This window comes from Mytilus galloprovincialis, chromosome 6 (genome assembly GCF_965363235.1).
Source record: "Mytilus galloprovincialis chromosome 6, xbMytGall1.hap1.1, whole genome shotgun sequence".
Classification (NCBI taxonomy): domain Eukaryota; kingdom Metazoa; phylum Mollusca; class Bivalvia; order Mytilida; family Mytilidae; genus Mytilus; species Mytilus galloprovincialis.
In genome coordinates this window covers 81,507,297-81,533,187 of record NC_134843.1, presented here as the reverse complement: position 1 = coordinate 81,533,187, position 25,891 = coordinate 81,507,297, and the positions used below count along the sequence as shown (strand labels likewise).

Below are 25,891 nucleotides of genomic sequence, written 5' to 3'. Positions count from 1 at the left end.
AATGTATACAGGATGAAATGCTTGAGTTATTTTTGAATAATGGAACATTAACATCAATGATTAAAATGTTTGCTTTGAAATCTGTATTTCTGCACCAAACTAAATATCGAGCAATGCTCCAGTCCTTTACTGAGAGTACTATTGAGCCGAAAGCAAAATATTGGTCTCCATTTGAACATGAAGGACATGTCGAGTTTGGTGGAGTGACTCCTCAACTGTGTCAACAGAAGTGATGGCAACAACTCTCATTGACTCTTTTACACAGGTAATTTAAAAATGCACCTCTCATGGTGTAAAATTCGTGATGTGGCATACTTGTCTATAATACATGATGCAACATAAAGAAATGGATAACACTGTTTTTTTTTCATTTTCCATCTTTAATAGCTATCCTTGCATTTTCTAGAATTTGTTTCTTCCATTGTTCATAGTCAGTTTTTATATTCTGTTCTTCCTCTTCTTTCTGTTTCTTAGGGGTAGACACTTCATCTGAAAAACAGTCAATGACAATGGAACTTGAAATACTTTGATAAAAATTTCATAAATACCCAACAAGAAATGCATATATGAGAGTGCTAACAATGCAATTTTCAATGTTTTTAATATTTCCAAGATGCAAAACACTTTAAATAAAATAAATAGGAAATGTGTCCCTTCTAGTAATTATCGTTATAATGGGACATTAATCAAGAACGATAACAGTGATGCTACCCTAATTCATAATTGACCTGAGTTTTGTGGTAATAAGCATTGTGTATGAGTTTCATAACATAACTCTAGAATGATTAAAGTGACTTCACTAAAATTTAAACTTGATCATTGTTTTGTGGTAACAAACATTGTGTATAAGATTCATAACACTTGGTTATGGCGAACATGATTGTTACAGAAGGGAAACGAAAAATTCAGCAATTTTTCCTATGTAAAGCGGCAAAACTCTAAATAAGGTAAAAGTGATGCAACCCAAAAATTTAAACTTTATTTGTGTTTTGAGCTTATAAGCATTATGTATAAGTTTCATAACATTTGGTCGAAGCAGAGTTAAAGAAAGTTGATGAAAATCTGTCCAGAATTTTACATGCTATTTCCATGGAATGTATATTTCTTAGAAGAATAACTCGTTTTTCTTTTTAATTGATTGGCACTGATTTATAAAAAAGTCAAAGACATTGCTGATAAAATTTATTTAATATCAATTGTTTCAGGTTTATAATTTAATATATATAACCTTGAATATTAATTTCATAAAAATCTACCAAGAATTGTACAAGTAAGAGTGCTCATAAAGCAGTTTTCAATATAGTTGATTAATCCAAGGGGTAATAACTGTTTTAGATATGTTGATCCCCACTGATTTTTGCATGAGACATTACTTACATGAGAGCACGCACAAGATTTTCATTTGTTTTCTTGAGATATAGGTATTGTAAAACTTTGATATATATTTTTTTTCAATTTGGGAAGAATTGTACATTTGAAAAACCCTAAAATAATGGCATTTTCCATTAAATTAATCTGTCCAATGAGTAAAACTCTTTAAAAACGATGATTGGCAGTGATTTAAAAACCTGCCCTAGACATTGGTTATATAGACCTTTGATATAAATTCGATAAAAATCTGAAAAGAATTGTGCATGTGTGCTTACTAATTTGGAGTGTTTGATGCCTAGTATTTCTATGTCTTGTGCAGAATAAACTTTATCAATGTTTTAATGAGGATATTGCAAGATATAAAATACTTCAAATTCAAAAATTATTGTGGACTTTTATGATTGTCATAGTTGACAGATCTACACAAATGTGAGTTAAATTATTGGGATTCTAAGAAATGATGCATAAAATACAAAATATGTACTGTGGATTCATTTATTTTCGTGGGTACCAATTTTCGTGGATTAAGAAAAACTTGCATATTCGTGGATATTTAATTTCGTGGTTTTGCTGAAGTCTGCTTACAAACCTATAGAAAAATTATCATTCGATGAATATTTAATTTTGTGGTTTGACTGTGCCCACGAAATCCACGGAAATTGGTATCCAACGAATAATAATGAATGCACAGTTTACAACTTTCACAACAATAAAATCATTGCATTTTATGGTATTGGTTTATGTTTAGTTTATCATGTTAGATATGGAAATATTCAATTTTCAGTGTAGACCAACAGACCAACATGTACACATGTTTTTTTTGGAAGATAATTCAACAATCAAATTATTTCAACCTTACCTTGACTAAGCCTTTCTATATCATCAACAATAGTGTTTTTCTTCTTTTCTTGCACAACTTTCTTGTTCCCTGTAACAAATAAAAATAATGGCCTGCATTACTTGTTTTATACTGTTGCAGATATTTTATAATGTCTAAAATCTTGAATAGCTTCATTTAATTCATATACTTGTCTGAATTCATAAGATTTTAGGGCTTAATATGTTTTATAGATACTTCAATCATGTCAATAGAGTATGCTGACCTCCAGATGTCCATTTCCTTGTGTTATGCACTGCAACTTATGAAAATATACCCCATATCTGTACACAAAAAATAAACCCCATAATGATATTATACAGCTAAAATCTCAATAAATTAAAGAAAAGTTTCAGAGGAAAGTCAAACAACATGTATAAAAGGGGACTCTCAAACTATATAAAAGAAGAATGTGTCCATGGCAAACAGATGCCCCCCTTGTAAATATACTATGTCAATGTACTTATTCATAGCTATCAGCAATTTGTTTTCTTTGAAACTTCATGACATTTCTTTTTATTTATTTTGTCATTAGAGATTGCTTGGGTGCTCTTATTGTTCAATAACAAAAAGTAATTTAAATGAGGAGATTAGGAACAGTGTAAGTAACACAAGTTACAATTTGCCAAATTTTTCATTTATAAAGAAACACAACTCTAGAACAATCGAAGTTAGACCAACCAAATGTGAACCTTATCTGTGTTTAATGGTAATAATCATTGAGTATAAGCTTCATAACATTTTGTTGAGGCAAAGTAAAGTATTTTCACCTTAGATCTGAGAAAGAGGAGATCTTGTATGCACACACAAACTATATCTAATTTTACCAATCAACTTTGTAGCTATTTTTTCCAAATCTGTTGTCAATTTGTCAAATGTTGACCTCTTTATACTGCAAACTTCTATCAGTTTGCTTCTGTCAACTTTCATTTTTAAAACTCTGCAAATTAAATAAAAATAAAATCTATAATAGTTGCACTAATTTTAAGTGTAGTTTTTTTATTATCAAATCAGTTATTTCTAGCATACAGGTTTGGTCCAAGGACACAGTCCTTTGGTTTCGTTGTCTACGAATGTAGTCCCTAGTGTAAACAGTGTATAACTTGCATGTTTTATTTGATACACTTTCCCAAGTTATTTCTTGATATTAAATGCATAAAATATTAAGTAGGGGGATGTAATTACATGTTTAAAAAATTTGGGTGCTGAATCTTTATGTAAAGTAGTGATTTGGTCCAGTTCCAAAAGGTCAAATTTTAGCACGTCTGAAGCTGTCAAACTGAATTTTACACCCCCTTAACACAGAATTGTCAATATTTTGAGTTAGAGCTGGTAGAAGTTTCTATAATTTTAATATTATTTGTCTCACTGGTAGTACACTACACTGTAAAATTCTTTTTGAGAAAGAGCAGGTGCGATTTTTTTAATTTGAATTTATTGTCTAAAAGAAATGCACTACGAAATAACTGTGTTCTCGGCTGTTTGTTGCAATGTATTTTGAGTATGTCAGTCCTTTTGGATTATGTAGTATTTTATTAAACACTCCTGCTTTTGGTGGTCATTGTGGCTAAGGAAGTACTTTATGTAGGATATCATAAAACACTCGCAATATCTGATGGTATTTGTTTCTTATGAAGTATTTTATGAATTGAAATGAGAAGATGTGGAATGGATGCCAATGAGACAACTCCGAGACCAAATGACAAAGAAATTAATTAATATACGTTTTTTTTAGGTCAACATATGGACTTCAAAACTGAGCAGAGTCAATTCCACATAGTCAGCTACTGTGGATTCATTAATTTTCATGGGTTCCAATTTTAGTGGATGAAGGAAAACTTGCACGTAAGAGGCCATTTAATTTCATGATTTTGCTGTAGTTTTTTTAGAAGTCTGTAAAATTTGTCATTTGTTGAACATTTAATTTCGTGGTTCACCTGTTCCCAAGAAATCAATAAAGATTGGTATCTAATGAATAATAATGAATCCACAATATATGAAGTATGGAGTATATTATAATACACTCTTTACTTCTGGTGGTTTTTGTTGCTAAAGTATCATTATTATTACATGGTATATTGTTACTCTTGTATTTTTTTTAATTCTAGTTCATTTATATGTTTTAGAGTTAAGTATGAAGTTCCTTTTCATTTAACTTGTACACTTATTTTTTAGGGGCCAGCTGAAAGCCACCTCCAGGTTGGTGGTTTTCCCCACTGTATTGAAGACCCATTGGTGACCTTGGACTGTTTTCCTATTTTTGGTCTGGTTATTGTCTCTTTGACACATTCCCCATAGTTTTCCTATTTTTGGTCTGGTTATTGTCTCTTTGACACATTCCCCATATCTGTTCTCAATTCTATATGAATTTCATTGATTTTAGTTTTTCAGTAATCAATTCAATACATTAAAAAAAAATCAATTTCTTTTTCCAAAAACGTCACAAATAAAGAAAATATATTTTTTAAAACAAAATCTCTGTTTAGCTATATAGAATATCACAGCATCTTTTCTATATGTATATAAGCTAATCCTTCCATCAATATTCTCGATTATTTTTTAGTTGTACAACATATGAATATTAAAACATTAAAAGTGATTCTTATTTAAATATTTGTTTACCTGCATGCTGCACAAAGGGAGGACGCCATAAAGAGTGATCCAGAGAAATCCATGTCTGCTCCACTAAAGGACTTTTCATATCTGTAATCATAAAACATATCTTTTAAACCATACTACATATTCTCTAAGGAACCTGCATGGCCCACCTTGATATTCATACATAACTCAAAACTCAATATAAGAATAAATGTTCCACAGTGATTATTTTTAAAGGAGCATTAGCTGTTAAGTTCATATTCACCAATTTGACTAAAATTCTAATATTTCATTTATAACATATAGTCATATTAAAATGATTTAAACCTGCTGCATTTGATTACACCTGTCCAAATTCAGGAACCTGATGTTCAGTGGTTGTCGTTTGTTGATGTCGTTAATAAGTGTTTCTTGTTTCTTGTGTTTTTTTTTAATACAGATTAGACATCCCATTTAAATGGTTCTAAACTAGTCATTTTTTGAGCCCTTTATAGCTGACTGTTTGGTGTAAGCCAAGGCTCTGTGTTGATGATGGTAGTTTGTCCTATGATTGTTCACTTTTACAAATTGAGACTTGGTTGGTGAGTTGTCTCATTGGCACTCATACAATATCTTCCTTTATCTATTTTAAAAACTTATATCAAAATAACAAAAAGTTCACAAGAAAAAGATAATGAATCTCTGTAGTTCTTTTAAAAAGGGAGATTATAAATAATAAAATGGCCTTACGATTGTAAAACTTGACATGCCAAATCTGAAGCTCCAGTACAACCAAATTTTATTGCCAGATCTCTAATTGTGGTACGTTCTTCTAAGCCTAGCATACTTTCAAGAGTCTTAAGACCATTTCTATAAATCTTTTTATTCACTCCTGATAGTCTCAAGGCTTCACCCTGAAAAAAAATTATATATTTTTTATTATACTGAAGTTTTCTTTACAACTTTGATGTCATTCAATCTGGCTTCATGAGTATTTCTATCAAGGCTACTTAAAACCAAACGATTAAGTTGTTTTTCAGTGTAACAAAGCTGAAATAGAAAAAATCTGGTCGATTACTGGATAGTATTACTGCCCCTTTACCTACCATTATGTATCATTTAAATTGCATTTTTGGTTTTGGACTGTTAAACTTCAGATTATTTCACTGTATAAAATGTTTTGATAAGTAAATTCTTTTTTTCTTAAATAAGCAATTATCAACTACCTGTCTACCTTATTTGGTTTATTCAAACTTGATACTGTACAAAACTTGGTGATAGAAAAATGAAGGATAAGTATAATTATATAAAATGCCCATATGCACATCCTCCATTTCAAACCAAAGACAAATTGTCAGATTAATAACTCTCTTTGCAAAACCTGCCAATTTTTTTTAAATAATGTATTCCCATTTTGAATAAACATGATAAACATGTCAGCTTTTTGCAAATATATGTTACACAAACTTTAATTTAATTGGTTGCAATTGAAGGAAGGGTAATAGGATGGACAATATTTTAGAAAATACTTGTAGATAATCAAATATAGTCAATATAAGGTATTAAATAAACAACCTAACACACTTACATCTGCCAAAGAAACATTACATATTAATCGATCTATCTGAACAAGTACTTATAGATCTGATGCTCACTAATGATAAACAGTCAGGGGCATTACTTAAACAAGTAACTTCTAAAATTACCTATACAAGTACTGTAAATTCAGAAATTATTGCGATGTTTTTATTATTGCGAAAAAATGCAACAGTGTTATAATCGCAATAATTTAAACTCGCATTTTGAAATATTTTATATGAATAAAAAAGGATTTTTCTCAATATCGCAAAGATTTAAATCGCATTTAAGTCTAAAATGACAAAATCGCAATAATAAGTGCACGCAATAATTTCTGAATTTACAGTAATGTTGAAAACGAGGCTATTTTAAATATTACTTAGTAATTTTTCTAAATATTTGTTTTAAAGGTGTCCAATTATCCAGATTTTACTAGCTTTAACAAATTTTCAGTCATCTGGTTATTTTTCCCATGAAATATAAACTCTAATCCTTCTGAAACAATAATTGCCTTTCTGGCGCACTTATCTTTCATATTGCTTCTGGATCAAAGATTGGTCTCTTGAGACTATTAAAATATCATTTTCCTTGAAAATCTTGAAGGTAGACAGATAGAAATAGAAACTTGTGATTTAATTAAGACTGAAAGTTATTTATAATTTGTAACCCAAAACAATTACATATGTGCCTTAAATAAGTGTTTAATTACTGATTATTTCAAAGATGCATAAAATAACTTATTCAAGAAATATTTTTGTCGTTATTCTTAAAGTTACCCTTTACCTCTATTATGTCTATACTCCTCTCAAATTTAATAAATTCTTAATTTTATGATATAAAATGATGTAAACATTCATGAAAACTACATTAAGTCCATGCTTCTATTGAAATTTAAAATAACTCTATTGAGAAATTTTATAATTTTTAAAAACAAAAAATTACCTATATAAGTAACTAAAAAAAATAACTTGTTTAAGTTACGCCCCTGACTGATAAACATGATAAACATGCTTTGAATCTGATGTACAGTACATAGAAGTTGTCATTTGTTTATATAATTTAAACGTGTTTCACTTTTCTAATATCATGTATATAGATTAGACCATTTGTTTTCCTGATTGAATGGTTTTACACTAGTAATTATGGGGCCATTTACAGCTTTTTGTTTAGTGTGAGCCAAGGCTCAGTGTTGAAAGCCGTACAAATTGTTATTTGTTTGAGATTTGTCTCATTAGCACTCACACCACATCTTCCTATATCTATCTACATATTTTACAAACAGAAAATTTAAGAGCAATGACAACTTATATATATTTAGGAAGCTATGATTTGTAATTCCTGAGAAGAAATCAACAGAAATTTTATGGGACAGACCAAAATATAGATGGACAGACAGGGGTAAAACAGTTCCTTCTCTAGAAGCAGATAATTATATAATCAAAAGTACAATTACTACATAAGTAAACAAGTAAAATAAATGTGGAGATATTTATAGATTATCAATGGCTTTTTAAACAAGAGTGCATTTTTCACCCGCAATCTCTTCAACTACCCATAGATGAAATGTGGCCAAGAAATAGTGGAGTTTGAATGACCATTTATAATCTTTTAACAGTGTTTTTCGAAACAAGGTAGGCCAATTTACTAATGACAACTTACAATTTCTTTTTTAAACGACTGAGAAAAACTCATATCACTCCTGTAGGATGATTTGAAAAATTATCACCAAAAAAATCAAAACAAAGTTTTAGGGATAAAATTTACTTTATTTACTGGTTGACCTGAACCAGTAGCTGCTAAGTCTATACACATCACTACACAACATGATCCTGTTAGATTGAGAGCAGTTAAACTTTGGCTACCAACTCTAATATCAACCAGCTGTAACAACTCTTCTGCTTTTCTGTAATATAAAGGGTTTTCATTTCATGTTAGTTTGAATTTTAATCATCCTAATAGGTAGATGAAGTAAACTCGAGGCTCTATTTAAGAGACTGTGTCTCCAACCTGCATCTTTAACAATAGCCATATATTGACAAAAATCATCATGAAAGGAAATAACTCTCTAATGTCAGTTCACTCATTCGGTTATCAGTAAATTGTAATGTCAATTTACAAATGATATTTACCTTCCCATTTATTCATGCATTTGTAAATATGTTTGTACATGCGGCCCGAGACCACAATTAATTTCTCTATCATTTCTTTATAACGTTTTGTCACATTTAAAAAAATTTAACTGTTCTTTTTGTCTAATTTTTTGTGTGTGTAAATGTACAGTACAAGTCCAAAGATATATGCAATTTTCAGAAAAATTGCATCATTACATCATACAAATTTGGCCAATACACATCCCTACCCCTATAGGCAAGTCAAGAGATGTTCCGAAAAGTGTAAATATAACCTTTTTGCACCTGGCCTAATCACTCTTTCCTTATTGAAATCAGTTAAAATAAAACATCCAAAAGTTTATTTCAGCTCTCTTCTTTCATTTCCACCCCAGAAAAGCTAAGAAATGAATGAGAAAGGGAAAGAAAAAAAATAAAGAAGAAATACACCATAACTAAAGGGAACTATATTCGTGAACAACGAAAAGAAGGGTCATTAATTGTGGTCTTGGGCCTATTAGGGGCCAAAAACTTGACCAATTCCAATAAAACTTGGCATGATTTAAGCTTAGTGTATTATGAGTCAGTTTACAAAGTTTCAAAGCCATGTGATATATATTATAGAAAATGTGGCATTTTTTATATCTCAACTTTGGTTGCTAAATTGTGACGTTGAAATAGAAAAATTTCAACTTTCAAATTTTGGCTTCAAAAATCCCCCCAAAACACCAAATTGCACTTTTTTATGTCTCAATGTATAAGATATTATCTATTCAAAGTAAATGATAGCATACTTAATGTATGAGACTTATAAAATATTGACAAAAGTTAATTTTATATGTGCCTATGCCAAAAAATAGAGGTTTTCAAATGAAGCGAGGCCTTATATGAAATGTAATATTTTCCACTTACATCAATTTTCTGAAGTTTTTAAGTTAAAACAAAACATTTAACATATCATAAATGTTCTTTTCATGTAAATATAAGTTTCAAATAGCATAACACATGAGTTTTACATGGTCTTAAGCAATGTCAAGCTTAAAACAACAAGTTGTCAATTTAGGCTGTTCTCTATATTTCCATATTTAATTGCATATAAATGATATTGGAGATGGAAATATGCTTCTTTTTGCCCAAATCCTTGCTGAGATATGATCAAATATGAAGCCTGGATGTAACAAGACTGTTGCTTTTAACTATATATGTAGACAGTATGGTCTGATGCAAGGTTTTTTCAATTTTCTGTTTAAAACCTGCTTGAAATTTCAGTCTTGAAATGCCAATATTTTAACCACCAGCCATCCAACAGAAGAAAATAAAGGTATTCTGTGAAACAGACAAGTTTAAACAACCAGTAATAAGTGCTTTGGATATAGATTCAGTGCAGTTTGTTTAAAGAAATACAATTTTTAAGTGCATAGAACTTCATATTTCACTTGCTTCGTACGGACCACTAGACCTAGACTATTAAAACAGTCCATTTTGTACTCTTTTTATGCTTTTATCCACTTTTCTTTGTGTTCAGAGTTCACAAATGAGTAAAACACATGAAATAAATACCACAAACACAAATAGATATCAGAAAAAAAATGTCAGAGAAAAATTAAGGATGCTGCTTTTGCAAAATTATTGAAAAAAGTGAAAAAGCTACTTTTGGGGCATATCAGCTGAAAAGTGACTTTTTTTTTACAAATTTCTATCAAATAAAAGTGGAAATCATTTCTTCTCATATAGTTTGACAAATAAATACCAATAGATCATTCAGAGAAGTTGTCAAAGTATAATTTCAAAATTTGCTGAAATGCACCTCTTAGGCCCGAGACCACAATTAATTTCTCTATCATTTCTTTATAACGTTTTGTCGCATTTAAAAAAATTTAACTGTTCTTTTTGTCTAATTTTTTGTGTGTGTAATGTACAGTACAAGTCCAAAGATATATGCAATTTTCAGAAAAATTGCATCATTACATCATACAAATTTGGCCAATACACATCCCTACCCCTATAGGCAAGTCAAGAGATGTTCCGAAAAGTGTAAATATAACCTTTTTGCACCTGGCCTAATCACTCTTTCCTTATTGAAATCAGTTAAAATAAAACATCCAAAAGTTTATTTCAGCTCTCTTCTTTCATTTCCACCCCAGAAAAGCTAAGAAATGAATGAGAAAGGGAAAGAAAAAAAAATAAAGAAGAAATACACTATAACTAAAGGGAACTATATTCGTGAACAACGAAAAGAAGGGTCATTAATTGTGGTCTTGGGCCATGCATTATATCTTATTTGTTATATTGTTGTACTATCATGCCTTATGTGAGGCCTTTAGTGAAATAAAATGTTTCAGTAAAAAATGCAAATCACTTGGGTAGAAATGTCTGTGGAAACATAACACAGAAATGTCTGTGGCAACATAACACTGAAATGCTGTCAATGTCGGAAGAGTATAGTTTTATTGTATAGTTTATGTTTTATAATAGTCTATTTTCATATGACTGACTTTTGACTCCTGGTAAAAAAACGGGTTCTTTTATTTTTTGAAAGGTTACCTACTCTGTTTTATTAAATGATATTCATGAGCAAATCAGCCCCAATACGGATAAATCGGCCTATGCAATACAGATGACGTCCACTGCCAATATAAAATTCAAAAGTTGATATTGCTTTTCGAACAGAACCAATATGGAAAAACAGGACCAATACTGAAAAAGCCCAGGAAAAAAGCTATATTAGCCCATGGGCTAATACGGGACGTTATAGTAGTCTCAGTTTAAATACATATGCTGGTGGACACAATTTATCATGGAGGACAATATCAAATCCTATGTACACCCACATACAGGTTTATAACACTTTCATTATTTGTTCAATCTACTACAACTAAGAGTTGTTTAACGACTTTGACAACAAAGGAGGGTGTGGTATGTACAGTTGTCAATATTACATAGTCATTATGAATATATATTTATGATTGAATAATACTGAAATTAATGATATATGTGTGTTCCTTATAGAGGAAGCTCATACGAAGTGTGACAGGATTGCTTCCCTTAGAAAAACCTAGTAGCTACTTAGTCAGCCGTAAGCAGTTGAACTAAGGAAGTACTTCTTTAGCTCAGTCGGTTAGCGCGCTGCCTTGAGACACAGAGGTCCCAGGTTCCAGTCCCGGTGGAGACAAGCAATTTTGTAATGAAATTCATGCTCTCCGGTTACATTGGTGCCCAACAATAATAACCCAGGGTTAGAAGAATTACCTAGTCAGGTAAAAATATAAATATAAAAAAATGAAAATATCATCATTATAGAGTATAATGACTCTTGAGGTGGGGGAAGTGTGACGGGATTGCTTCCCTTAGGAAAACTTAGTAGCTACTTAGTCAACCCTTAAAGCTATGCATGTAAGCGGTTGAGCTTAAGGAAATACTTCTTTAGCTCAGTCGGTTAGCGCGCTGCCTTGAGACACAGAGGTCCCGGGTTCCAGTCCCAGTGGAGACAAGCAATTTTGTAATGAAATTCATGCTCTCCGGTTACAGAAGAAAAGACACCCACTTTAGAATAGAATAGAATATTTACCAAATTACTTAATAAGGGCCCAAGAAATAACATATGCAATACACAGACAATAGATATGTAACGATGCAATAAAAAATAAAATAATAAACTACAGAAAATACACAACAAAATAGTACTATTAGTAGCAATGGGCGGGGGGCATTATTATTAAATGTCAACATGACTATCTATTAATGCGTATTCATGAGCTGTCAAAGTGAAGTGATGTTTATTACCTTATAATAGATTGGGAAGTTACACCTAGATTTTGAGCTACACTTCTAACAGCATTTTTGCTCATGATTATTTTGGAATGGATAAACAGCTGATTGTTATTTGCTAAATATACATTTCCCGCCTTTTTTGTATAAATGTAAAAATATCCCGGTAATATTTCCGGATAAGACAATGACTGGTGTAATTTTAAAGCTGAAAACTCATTTATTTTTAACATTTATCCAATGTAGGTAAAGGGGAAAAGATTAATTAGTAGTGTTATGTTGTGCTTCTTAAACATGTGTAATGAGATACATGACTTACAAACGAAAATTAAAGTCACAGAACAACGCAGTCATTTGTTTTCGAAAAGTCGAAAGTGAAAGAAGAAGTTGGTTTTTCAAAAACAACAACAAACTTTCAAAATGACGAAAAGCAGGAGCGGTTTCACATTACAGAACAATTATTTGTCAACGTGATAGAAGAGAATTAACAATTGCTAAATCTTGAATAATCAAAAATGGTAAGAATTTGTAGACATTTTACTGTTCAAATTATTTATATGTTTATCATCGTGTAATGTGTTTTCGTACTAATAACAATTTTCACTGCTTACAGTTTTCACTGTTGAGTTTTTATTCCGGTGTTTACTCAAATTTAAAAAGAATGTCCTGTAGATTGATTTAAGGTATCTAGATTTTTTTTCAATGCTTACTACGATTATTTACTGTTTCCGATTACTTTGCGATTTTTGTATGTCAAAAAAACGGCGTCATATGTTTTCGTATGAAATAAAAATTGGATCAGTACACGGACAGGAAATGACTACAAAATCCGGAAATTAATATTTTCTAAAGTCGTGGTTCTAATAAATGATCGCTCGAATCATAAAAAAAGTAAATAAATACTTTTCAGTACTAAAAATTACTAGTAAATAGTTTTAGGTTGGTAAATTGTGTGCTGAAATTTTAAGATTTTGATTAATTTCAGATTGGCACCTGGTTTGTACAATACATTATTTTTTCTAAAATAAAATGCAGTTTTCAAAATTTAGGATTAAATATAAAAAGTCAAGACTGTTTCATCTTCATGAATCAAGGATGTATACAAAAAAATTATAAATGAAATATTGAATAATTAGATTTTGAACAACCATTTTATATAAGAACCCTACTAATTTTAACTCGCTGGTTTGTAATTAAAACGGCCCAAAAAACACATGACAGTCATATGTCTTGAAGATCCGGTATCTTACTTGCAAAAAACATATCTGGACTTTATTTTAACCCTTCAGAATTTTTTTCTATAGCTATTCTAGTGATGCATATTTTTGACATTAAATAAAAATGGCTAAATAGGTCCGTTTTATTTAATTTGTTCTAACGTTTTTAAAAAGCGACGTTGAATATGTTTTAAATATGTCAAGTTGTAGTGGTGTTGTTGTTCTAAATATAGAAACCGAAAAACACGCCACAATGTACGCGTATGCAGCCGAAACCGACGAAATGTGGTTGATACAAAAACATATGACACGACGATACATGATGATAAATTGATATTAAATGCAGAGAAAATTTCGAATCTGTAATTTTTATTCCTCATTCAAAGGAGGAACAAAATAGAAAATCACAAGTAAAACAAAAATTGGGCAATGGAAAACCCATTTAAACACCATAACCATGATAACAGTTCTACCAACTTTTCATGATTCCCATGAGATTTGGCCTATTAAAATTGTAAAGATCAAAGAGAAAAAACAATAGGTTAAAGGAAAATGCAGGCAAGTAAGCGCTAAAATGTTTGAATTTCATGCTTAATGTGTGAGACCTGGCAGCCCTGCAATTAATTATTAAAATAAAGACATCCAAGAGTCATGACAGTCTTCAATCTTTGTTGTGATGACAGAGTTATATATAATCTCTCTTGTAAAATTATTATCACCAATTGAATGTAGTTTCTCCTTTGTACTTAGATATTGTAGGTAACGCTTTAGAAATATTAAAGAAGCAATGTATGAAGTGAAAAAAAGAAAAAAAGGATTAATTGGGTAATTGATATGACATGAAAAATTGAAATATAATAACATTGTGTACTCCGCTAATAGTTGAGTGATATTTTCTGCATTTGGCAATTGATTGTTAATAATTTGTCTAAATCTGTTGGAATTTGTCCTGTTATGAAGAAGATTTGATGAAATAATTTGTCTCTGGCATCTGAATACAGATCATCACATTCAAAAAGGTAGTGTTGTACATTTTCTTTTAGTTTGCAGTGATCACAGGTTTCCGAGTTGATGTGCTGGTTTATTATACTAAGTAGAGGGGCATTATGTTTTCTGGTCTGTGCGTCCGTGTGTCTGTTCAGTCATTCATCTGTCCTGCTTCAGGTTAAAGTGTATGTTCGAGGTAGTTTTTGATGAAGTTGAAGTCCAATCAACCTGAAACTTAGTATACATGTTCATTATGATCTGATCTTCGTAATTTTAATGCTAAATTAGAGTTATGACCCCAATTTCACGGTCCACTGAACATAGAAAATTATAGTGTGAGTGGGGCATCTGTGTACTGGGGACACATTCTTGTTTGTAACTGAATTTCTAGCTGCTTTTTTACATCTTGTTTTGTAAATACTATGTCATCAACTGCTAGTGTTTCTGCTTCTGTAGCAGCTTCTTTTGCCCGGGAGTCTGCAGTATCATTTCCTTTTATGTTGGCATGTCCTGGTTTCCAGTTTAAGTTTTTTTAAATTCCATGTTCGTTTAAATTTTTTATTTTCCCTTTGATTTCATTAATGGTTTTATGATAGCTGTCACTTTTCCAATCAAAAGTTAAGATACCTAATGCGGTTTGACTGTCCGAAAATAAAGTTAAAGTATCAATTTGCGCTTTTGAAAAAGATTCTATGTAATCCAGTACAATTTTTATTGCTACATGTATAAGTTCAGCTAGCAAAATTGATCCTTTGTTCAATGAGAGACAGGTCTTTTTAATTTTTCTTCTTGATCATTGATGTAAATTATAGCTCCTGCACCGCAAACATGACCCATCTGTAAAAGCGACTGCTGTGTTTGGTGTTTGAGATTTGAGTTGTTCAGAGATAATTTGTTTCTCTCCTCTATTTGGGCTGTTGTTCTTGATTTTGAGCTGCCTATGTTACGCCAGTAGTCAGGGGCTCTAATGACTGATACTAGACCTTGGTATTCATACTGCGGTTCTATCTTGTTTATATCAGTCAATTCTGTATCTCTCAGTCTCATGTCTTCTGTTTGTTGAAACATTTTTCCTAATGGTGATATAATTTTTCTGGATTTTCCTCCTCTTTCCAAATTTCAAATTTTCTTTTAATTAGGACATTATTACTGCATGAATTAATTTTTCCTAACTCTCTGATGGCAATTTCCTCTCTTCTTAAATCTATTGGTAATGTTCCACTAAGTACTTCTAATGCTTCAAGGGATGATTGAGATGGTAGATCTAAACACAATGCTAACCCTTTTCTTTGTATTTCATTTAATTTGTCAAGATGACTTGAAGTACTGGATTGCCAAATGCTGCTAGCATAATTACAAATTGAACATACTAAGCTGTCAAGTGTCTTAGTTGGTGCTAATGCTATTCCTTTGATTTCTCTTATGACAGTGGCTATTTTGCTGGTTCCAGTAATATAGCCTCTTTAACATGTTTAATATTATTAGGTGCTATTTTACCAGCTGTGGCATAACTTCCTCAGTGCTTTTTACAGGCTTCAGCAAAATCAGTCAGCTGTATAAAGTCATGCTATTTTGCGGACCTGTTTTATTTCAGATTTTTCTGAATTCAGGCTATATTTTAAATTGTTTTATTGAAACTGAAGTCAGCTGTTTATGACAGTCTGCTGATAGAGGAGGAACCTAGAAACCTGCCCTGAATGGTTTCAAGTTCATGTGTAGACAAACTAATGACTATAAAATTAATTAAGAAATATGATCAAAAATCTATACCATTTTTTCAGAATTCAATAAATTTTAGAAAATGGTATAGAATTTCTCAGAAATCAGTAACAATACTGATTTGACTGTCATTACAAAGATTTATTTTTATGATTGGGATTTTCCAAATGACATTTTTTTCTGAAAATTCAAAATTGAAACTAGAAGTACATGGACACATTTATTACTTCCTGAATTTGACTTGTAGTATATAAATAGTAGGCTTCTTTATACTTCTTTTTTCATAACTATAAAGATATATTTAACATTATTACTATTGGATAATCAACAGTCAGTCTAGTATTCCTGTCAACATGTTCAAGGAGTGGAATAAAGGATAATTTAAAATCAAGCTTTCCATTTTGATTTTATTTCTAAGAAATCAATATTGAAAGTTGAAGTGCACTAAGTACTTCCCTAAAACAAATGCAGTACAAATGTATTGACAAATACTTGAGATATAGTAAATTATATCATATTTTATCAATAGGAAAAGTCCAGTTTAGATTAAATAAGCCTTTCCTTAAGTCAATATTGAAAGTAGAATTACACTACTTCCTTGAAGCATATAATAATAAATTTGCTGCTTAATAAGAACTTAACAAGTAGTTAATTGTTTCATTTATTTTTCAAGGAGTGAAAGTCTGATAAAGATTAACCTCCTTCTTACTCATGTTACTTCTTATGTCAATTATAAAATAACAAGTCAATTTTACTTCATATAGTTCTATTGTGATAAACATGATAAATGCATTTTTTTATTTCAGATGTGGTTTGAGGAAATTTTTTAAGTTGAGTTATTTTAATCAGTTTCAAAAAGGTAAGATACTTTTGTGTTGGGTTTTGTTTGTGGTTTATGCATTTGTTAATGCAGTTTAAAATTTGATGTGTTCTTTGTTCTTGTTTTATGACCTTGTACAGTGCATTTGAATATATATATGTGAAACATTTGTGTACTGTATGGTAAATTTTGCAAAATAATTTCTACTGCTAAAGATAGTGAAATGTTTAATACACGTAGTATCCATAAACTATAAAAAGCAAAAATGATCAGCAATACAAGATTTAGATAACTGCTTTATAATAAAGCTCCTTGAAATTTATTTGACTTAAAATAATGTTGATTTAAATCCATTTTTGTGTTTGGTTTATTTTGTTTAAAATTTTATTTAACAATTGTTAAATCAATCTTAGAGAAACTTTAAACATAAGAAATAATCAGCAATACAAGATCTAAAAAAAATTTGAAAATATTTTTTTAATTTTTTTAAAGTTGTCTAATTTGCAATCATACCATATTGTAAATGCTGTCAATTGTCTTTTTTCATCAAGAATCTTTTAGAGTCAGTAATTATTTTTCAGACAGCAATATCATCCAAGCTTAACAATGCCTGGTGTGCAACCGGAAACTGAAAAGAAGAGGAAGGCTCTAAAAAAAGACCTTTATAAAGTATTGGCAGAATCCCCTGGTGGGATCATAAAAGAATATGTGTGGCCTCGTCTTTCAGCAAGTTCGGAACTAAAGTTGACAAACTCTGAGTTCAGAGTTGGGTCAATGGATGATATTTTCTTATTGTTTAGGGATATGGTCCATTCAGAAAACCGAGATGGCAGGATATATATTTGTCTAAATCAACATGTATCACCAGCAGGCAGCAAACCTTTACAACAAAATGCAGGGAAATATGTTGCACCAGGAAATAGACATAATAATTTAAGAAAACCAGTTCAGGCTCCTGTTTTATTGCCTCTTAACCCATTCTCAATGCCAGCTCCATTAACACAAGCTGTTAACAAGAAATCAAACAAGCTTGATGAGGGGGGATGGCCAGTATTAGGAACTCCAGTACCACCCAAAACAAGGAAACAACAAGAGACGAAATCTACCAATGAGTCATCTCATAAATTAGGTCATTCCTATCATGTCAATGCTCAATCTAGTCAGGGACTGTCACATCCACATTCTGTAAATAAAAACAAGCATTCTCACGTTGAATGTGATGATGGTGATGATGATGATTATGATACAGAATCAATTGGAACTGCTAGTGATTACCAATCATCAGAAAATGATTACTCAACAGACAGAAGGTCAAGTCAGAACCTCAACACCTCAACACCACTTCAATCACTTATATATAGCAGGTCAAATCAGCATAGTGACACAGCAACACCAGTTCAATTACATAGGTCAAGTCAGCATAGTGACACAGCAACACCAGTTCAATTACATAGGTCAAGTCAGCATAGTGACACAGCAACACCAGTTCAATTACATAGGTCAAGTCAGCATAGTGACACAGCAACACCAGACCTATTGCATAGATCAAATCAGAATGGTGACACAACAAAACCATTCCAATCACTTAGTAACCCTACTTCACCATTAGATGCAAAGAAGTTCCAAGATAAAGAGATGAATATAAAACCATTTCGATTGACAGCTAATAGTATAGGAAAACAATTAACTAAGCAGCTTGAAACTTGTGCCCAAGAATGTATAGAATTATTAGCAGAGTCTAATAACTATGTATCACAGGAGAGAATTCAAATGTTACTGCTGCAAAGATGTAATATACCAAGTTTACAAGTGGTTGGACATCGTAGAATTGAGGAACTCAGTTGTGTTAAAGAACACAATCGAGCAATTGCAAGAGTGAATGCATACGTGCAAGCTTTTTTCAAAGAAAGATCTATTTGTACATTGCATGAACTTAAGTATTGCCTAAGAGAATGTGACCCTGCGAAAACAGATTTTAACAACTTGAACTTAGGACCAATGCAGCGGCTTCCAATCATATATGAATATTTTAAATTTCCAACTGATATGGAAGACATTCCAGCAATTACAACAGTAGATATCCTGGAACATTTGAGGAATTACTTAACACGAAATAGTAAATGGAGTGAAAAAGTAGACTTAACACAGTTTATGGAATATCTTGTTCCTCAGTATGAAGCAGATAACGCCTATCAGCTTGGGATCAGAATAAGTAGTGTGGCATTGGCAATACAGGTTTGTAACTTCATGAACTTATGTTATCATATGGTATATATACATTTGCATCTCTATGTATGAATTAGGAACCATAGAAATGTTCTTTATGCCTTTTGTTAAGAGCATGGTTCATTTGTACATGTATCTAAATGTTAATTTCAATTTGCTACAGTTTTTGAATTCACAATTTTCCTTAATTAAAGTAATTAAATATGATTGTCAAAAAATTTGAAGGAACATGTTGATATTTTTAATGACACCAAATTGAACTAAATTCACAATTTTGAAATCCTTTTAGGGTAAATCACATCTTCCTTTTTAGTCTGACCATGTTCTTAAGCAATATAATGATTATAACTGTATATTTTGTGAACAATTCAGGTACTGAAGATGGCTGGAAGACATGCTTCTGAGAACAGAAGAAATGTAATAGAGGCATTCAAAGGTCACCTTCATGATGATATTGAGAAAGCATTCCAGAAGTTCAGAATGACCGTGATTCATACAGCATCTGACGGATCATGGGAAGTTAGGAACCGTTACATGACTCTTCAACCGGAAGTGGCAATACAAGAAATATTTGAGAAATTTAAGTTTATTATGTTAATGGAGGAGCCTTCTGGTAGATCACAGATTAAAATGCACCATAAGATTGAATCCTCCATCCTGAACTTTCTTCAGATTCTAAGAACAGATGATAATGCCAGTGCCTTGTTTCATTTAGCAATATGTGTCAGCCATTCTGTGCTTCAGGAGGCAGCCATGAAACGTTTGTTACCCAAAGAAGAAGATGAGAAGACAGAACAGGATAAAGAAGAAAGAGTTAAGCCACCAAAAGGTAGTTTTTTTACATTTTTTTTTTTTAATAATTTACAATCTAACTAATAATTGGAAAAGCTGTTTCTTGATTTGATCTTTAAAGATAGTCGGTTGAAACATCTTTTTTTCTTATCTATACAAAGTTGTCCATACTTCTGTTTGTATTTCTGTCCATAAATCTCTAGGTAAAACATTAAATTAGTTTCTGTTCTCTCACTTTAATTTGTCTCAACCAAATAATATGATACTTATACACAATGCTTGTTACCATAAAAGACAGATCAAGTTTGAATTTGGGTTGTGTCACTTTTACAGTTCTCTAGTTATGTCCCTTTATAATGTGATTTACAATTTAACGATGGACACATTCTAAATTTATTTGTGTTTTGTTGTATGCAACCTTCATAGCTCATGAGTAAGAAGGGTTATATAAACTTTAATTGTTTTTAAAACTACAAATGAGTGAGCAAACAAAAATGGATGTCAACTAGAGTTTTAACAATGATTAAAGATGGTTTATATATATCATGTATATCATACTTATTTCAATACTATATTTGTAGGGGATGTTATAAATCTGCTGAAGAATTACCTGAAGCGTTGTTTACAACGTGGTGCATTAAATTTATTATTGCTTGATCAGATTGAACAAAAAATTGCTGAGGAGTGTAAATTTCCGTCATTTGTTGAAATTGGCTATGGAAGATTTCTACACTTTATATTACAGGAAACAAAAGAAGTAAGTAATAATGTAGAATATGGGCTTAACCTTTAAATACTGGAGATACATATATAAGAAGTAAGTTTCTGGCAGAGTATGGAAGATTTGTACACTTAACCTAACAGGACACAAAAGGAGTACTAAGTTATTGTTAATATGAAGGGTTGGGTGATTTTTAAACTTTACATTCAACAGAAGAATTTAGTTTGAGGTAGGGTAAAAGCTTTAGAAGTTGTAAACCTTAAACTTTGAATATAGCTAGAAATGTACTCAGCTATTTAAACTTTTTTGTTAGTCGTAGAAATTGGGTATTTGATATACAGGTTTTCAATACCTTTAGAAAGCTCATTAAATTAAATTTCCAAGATTGTTTTAGAAAACAAAGTAAGGATTTAAAACAAATGTAAGTTCAAGCATGTTTTAAAGTTGACACTAATTTGTGTTATTGCTTTTCAGTTGCTTGAGGAATATGGAGGAACATCACTTGGTTCTGGTTCAGGGAGCAGTGATTCTGAGAGTGGCTTTAAACCTTGTAATGGGGATATTCTCAGCTTCATCCATCAGTGTATACAGTGTGGTAAAGACTCCGTAAGTAATGGTCAATCTCTATGTTTTACATGCAAATTCAAACATGTTCTGACCTAAATTAGTACAGTAGAATTGGAAAGCTGCTCTGATCAAGATTCTGCATGTTGTACATTTTTTTGTCGAGCCTGCAACTTTTGTTGCAGAAAGCTCGACATAGGGATAGTGATCCGACGGCGGGGGTGTTAGCTCACTTCTTAAAAGCTATATATTTTAGAAGGTGGAAGACCTGGATGCTTCATATTTTGTATATAGATGCCTCATGTTACGAAGTTTCCGTCAGTCACATGTCCATTGTCCTTGACCTCATTTTCATGGTTCAGTGACCACTTGAAAAAAAAAGTTCAGATTTTTTGTAATGTTAAATTCTCTCTTACTGTAAGTAATAGGATAACTATATTTAGTATGTGCGTACCTTGCAAGGTCCTCATGCCCGTCAGGCAGTTTTCACTTGACCTCGACCTCATTTCATGGATCAGTGAACAAGGTTAAGTTTTGGTGGTCAAGTCCATATCTCAGATACTATAAGCAATAGGTCTAGTATTTTCGGTGTATGGAAGGACTGTAAGGTGTACATGTCCAAATGGCAGGTGTCATCTGACCTTGACCTCATTTTCATGGTTCAGTGGTTATAGTTAAGTATTTGTGTTTTGGTCTGTTTTTCTCATACCTTATGCAGTAGGTTTACTATATTTGTTGTATGGAATGATTGTAAGGTGCACATGTCTAGCGGGCAGATGTCATCTGACCTTGACCTCCTTTTCATGGTTCAGTGGTTATAGTTAAGTTTTTGTGTTTTGGTCTGTTTTCCTCATACTTTATGCAATAGGTTTACTATATTTGTTGTATGGAATGATTGTAAGGTGTACATGTCTAGCGGGCAGATGTCATCTGACCTTGACCTCATTTTCATGGTTCAGTGGTTATAGTTAAGTTTTGTGTTTTGGTCTGTTTTTCTCATACTTTATGCAATAGGTTTACTATATTTGTTGTATGGAATGATTGTAAGGTGTACATGTCTAGCGGGCAGATGTTATCTGACCTTGACCTCATTTTCATGGTTCAGTGGTCAAAATTAAGTTTTTGAGTTTTGGTCTTTTTATCTAATACTATATGTCAAAGGTCAGCTATATTTGGTGTATGGAAATATTTTATGATCTATATGTCAGTCGTGCAGGTTTTATTTGACCTTGACCTTGTTTTCACGGTTTATTGCTCAGTGTTAAGTTTTTGTGTTTTGGTCTATTTTCTTAAACTATAAGCAATAGGTCAACTATATTTGTTGTATGGAAGCATTGTTAGCTGTACATGTCTGCCTGGCATATGGTTCAACTGACCTTGACCTCATTTTCATGGTTCATGTTAAGTTTATGTGACAGTCGTAATAAAGCTTTATATTTAGGAGTATCAACATAATATCAATGATTAGTAAAGAAGGCGAGACATTTCAGTGTGTGCACTCTTGTTTTTATTAATAATCATGGTGGGATTATACTGTACACCAATTTCTAGTTGATTTTTATGAATGAGTCACACTGGATGACCTTTGGTCAATTGAGGTAAACCACATCATTGAACAATCAGTTTTTACTGGAACGTAAAATCATAAGCATTTTGACAGAGGAAATTACAGGAAAGTGCACAAATTTAAAAGTTTTCTATAAAAATTTGTAGAGAATACAATAACTTTGGCATACATAAAGGAGAAAATTCTCAAATTTATGTAGGAAGAAGACATAGATGCAGCTTTATGTAACCAGTTCAATGTAAAGGAGACCAAACATTTAGGCTATGGGAAGATAACCAATCTGATGACAGCATCTAAGAAACCAGGTCAACATCAATATCAAGAACACTCATTGGTGTTTGAAGTTGCCATGGGAACTGATGTCAGGTATATTGCTGTATATAAGAAAGTTCAAATTTATGCTTTTTTATTTACATGGTTTGTCAGTCATTCTCAACAATCCTGTTATCATTCTGAAATCAAACAGTTGCAATAACTATATATTTCTTTTGACTACAGAGTGGAGAAATGGGGTACTGCAAGAAATTTGGTGGTAGAATCTGTTTCTCTAATGATTTTTCAAAGATATGCATCCTTCTATTTAAATGATTTTCTAAAAGATGTGCCCATTCGTTGTTAAGTCATCAGGCATGGTGTCTTTCTTTCTTGACATCCCAATCGCCAATTCAGAGTGAAGCAAGAACATTTTATGTTGTAAATGAATTTTGACAAATAAACACATTTATTTAAAATGTCAGGAAAGGATAAATTATTTAAGAATCAGAGAAATTGCTTAATCCTTAAAATATTCTGCTTCATACATACTGAGAGCAAATAAAAGTTAATTTATTTTTAGGATACAGATAATGATTCTTTTATGATATTTTCAGAATAAAGACAGAATCAAAGATAGGAATGTTAGGCCATCAAACTAAAGAAGCTGCCCTTGTCTGCCTACATAATTGCCCGTTATTAGAAGATATGGAGATATGGAGTCACTGGTCTCTTGTGTTTGAACCAGAACTGGGCAAACTGAAAGATTTTATACAGAAATATGGAGGAACATATACTATTCCAGTTGATGGTCAGTCATATACAGAAAAACTTTGAAATTAGATCAGATAAATAAGCAGAATTTAGAATAAATTAAATATACCTTATCCCAAGTTGAAAGATGGAAAGACTTTTATTAACCTTTAAGAAAAATGATAAAAAGTTATGACTGCCTTGTTCCTGAATTTGTAATAAAAAAAAAATCAATATACTAGTGTTAAGGTTTTACTTTAGCATTTTATCTGCTTTAAAGGTTTTACATACTGTGGATTAATTTATTTTTTGTCAGTATTAATATTTATGTGAAAATATGTTTAAAATTTCAGACTTTGATGTCGTCTTATTTTTATGAAACTTCATACAATCAACAACTAGATATGAACTCTTTAATTAAGAAATAATTCATGGGGGCTTGAATAAATCGTGATTTTACCATGGGTTGGCCCTTTATGACAAATACTTTACCCTGAGCGATAGCGAGGGGTAAAATATCGGCATAAAGGGACAACTTGTGGTAAAATCATGATATATTCAAGCACCCCCCCATGAATTATTTCGATTCTAATAGGACAAATACGGCAATTATTTTGAAATGAAGCTCTCTAGGTGGAGGCAATTATTTTACGTTCCCATAAATAAACGCACTATCAAATTGGCGTAAAAGAACGGAGCAAACTGAATTAATGACATGCTTAAACTATTTACCATAACATATTTAGATATTTTTTGGATGAATTTAGATAATAATTTACTATTTGTCTTATATGTATAAAAAAAATGGCTTATATCACATTTATACCACATTTAAGCATTGTTTGTTTATGTTTCCTTGTTGTGATGATTTTCGGTTTCACAAGCGTGTATTTTTCCCGTAAAATGCTTATATTCATGATATTCTTATGTCATCGTTCTATGACGTCGGGCACCTCATTCATAAAAAGCATATGACGTGGGAGTACGATCGGAACAGCCCTGGCAATATATTCATATTTTACTACGGGTTTGTACTCAAAGAGTTTGAAGGACGTCATGTTAGAATTTCATACAATCTATAACTTAATGTGAAATCTTTAACTTTATCGTTCTAAAACTAGGTAGAAACTTCAAACTGAAAAATCCACTTTATGTTAAATCTTGAACTTCATACAATCAACAGCAAAGTGTGAAATATAACTTCATACAACCAACATAATGAACTACTAAATCTGAAATATTTAACTCCATACAATCATTAACGAAATCTGAAAACTTTGTCTTCTTGCTATTAATAAAATCAACCTGCATTTGAAAATATATTCAAAATTGATTGATTGAAATTGATTTTTATTAACAAAATATTTGTTTTTGATAAATGATCTTGAAAATATTCTCTTTGATGATTTACATGATTTATAAGATAAATAGATTGAACTATGAAAATAACTTATACATTTTGTTCCTTTTGCACAAAACACATTGATAGACAACTGTTTTAAAATATGTTTTAGGTGGTAAAAAGTCATTTACATACCATATCATTGCCATGGAAACATCACCAGGAGTTTTACTGAAGTTGACAAGCCAAACATCCACAGAATTGTTTGAGGAGGCCCTAATGCAAAAGAACCCCAGAAATGTGTGTGGACAATTGATGTCTTTAATTGTGGCAAATAAAGGGATGAGGAATATTCCTATGGCTCTGATAACAAACCAGATGAAATCTCAATTGATTAAAATGCATGCAGCTGATACTAATGACAATCTACCTGGTAGGTTTTAATGTAAACAATATTTTTATTGTCCTGTTTCAACCTTTTTTGATTATAGCATCCATCATGTGATGAAAAAAATCTGAAATTGGTAACTTTTTTTTGTAAGATGAGGGTGCCATAATTTAAGCTAAAATGCTTAGTTCAGAGATTAAAAAAAATGTTTTATTCAAGTCTGAATTTATTTTAGATAGACAACACAGCTGCTATATTTAAGAT

At 31.4% G+C, this 25,891-nt stretch overlaps 2 protein-coding genes across 4 annotated transcripts in view; one reads left to right on the top strand and one right to left on the bottom strand.

The window, feature by feature from the left end:
- Window positions 1-359: 359 nt before the first annotated feature.
- LOC143080483 (origin recognition complex subunit 6-like) lies at window positions 360-12,409 on the bottom strand. The gene is made up of 7 exons (XM_076256337.1): window positions 12,295-12,409; window positions 8,168-8,306; window positions 5,576-5,739; window positions 4,871-4,951; window positions 3,076-3,188; window positions 2,231-2,299; window positions 360-489 (listed from the first exon to the last, which is right to left on the bottom strand). Exons 1-7 carry the CDS (start codon window positions 12,357-12,359, stop codon window positions 368-370), a joined length of 753 nt encoding a protein of 250 aa, XP_076112452.1. The 5' UTR covers window positions 12,360-12,409; the 3' UTR covers window positions 360-367.
- Window positions 12,410-12,499: 90 nt separating this feature from the next.
- Window positions 12,500-25,891, top strand: part of LOC143080482 (uncharacterized) — a 51,735-nt gene continuing 38,343 nt past the window's right edge. Inside the window, exons 1-10 of one of the 3 annotated variants that reach the window (XM_076256335.1) lie at window positions 12,500-12,797; window positions 17,009-17,061; window positions 17,604-18,332; window positions 18,432-19,257; window positions 19,621-20,077; window positions 20,622-20,797; window positions 21,236-21,367; window positions 23,092-23,258; window positions 23,762-23,955; window positions 25,412-25,672. In XM_076256335.1, the coding sequence (XP_076112450.1) occupies window positions 17,629-18,332; window positions 18,432-19,257; window positions 19,621-20,077; window positions 20,622-20,797; window positions 21,236-21,367; window positions 23,092-23,258; window positions 23,762-23,955; window positions 25,412-25,672 (2,917 nt within the window). In that variant the 5' untranslated portion in view covers window positions 12,500-12,797; window positions 17,009-17,061; window positions 17,604-17,628. Of the gene's footprint in view, window positions 12,798-17,008; window positions 17,062-17,603; window positions 19,258-19,620; window positions 20,078-20,621; window positions 20,798-21,235; window positions 21,368-23,091; window positions 23,259-23,761; window positions 23,956-25,411; window positions 25,673-25,891 lie in introns of all 3 variants that reach the window. The other 2 variants (XM_076256333.1, XM_076256336.1) reach the window with 2 other exon arrangements.

Coding starts and splice junctions, on each gene's coding strand:
- LOC143080483 (XM_076256337.1), bottom strand. CDS start 12,359: ATGAGCAAAAATGCTGTTAGAAGTGTAGCTCAAAATCTAGGTGTAACT. Junction 4,952..5,575: donor GCATGTCAAGTTTTACAATC/GTAAGGCCATTT, acceptor TTATGATTACAG/ATATGAAAAGTCCTTTAGTG. Junction 2,300..3,075: donor AATAGCTACAAAGTTGATTG/GTAAAATTAGAT, acceptor TATTTGTTACAG/GGAACAAGAAAGTTGTGCAA.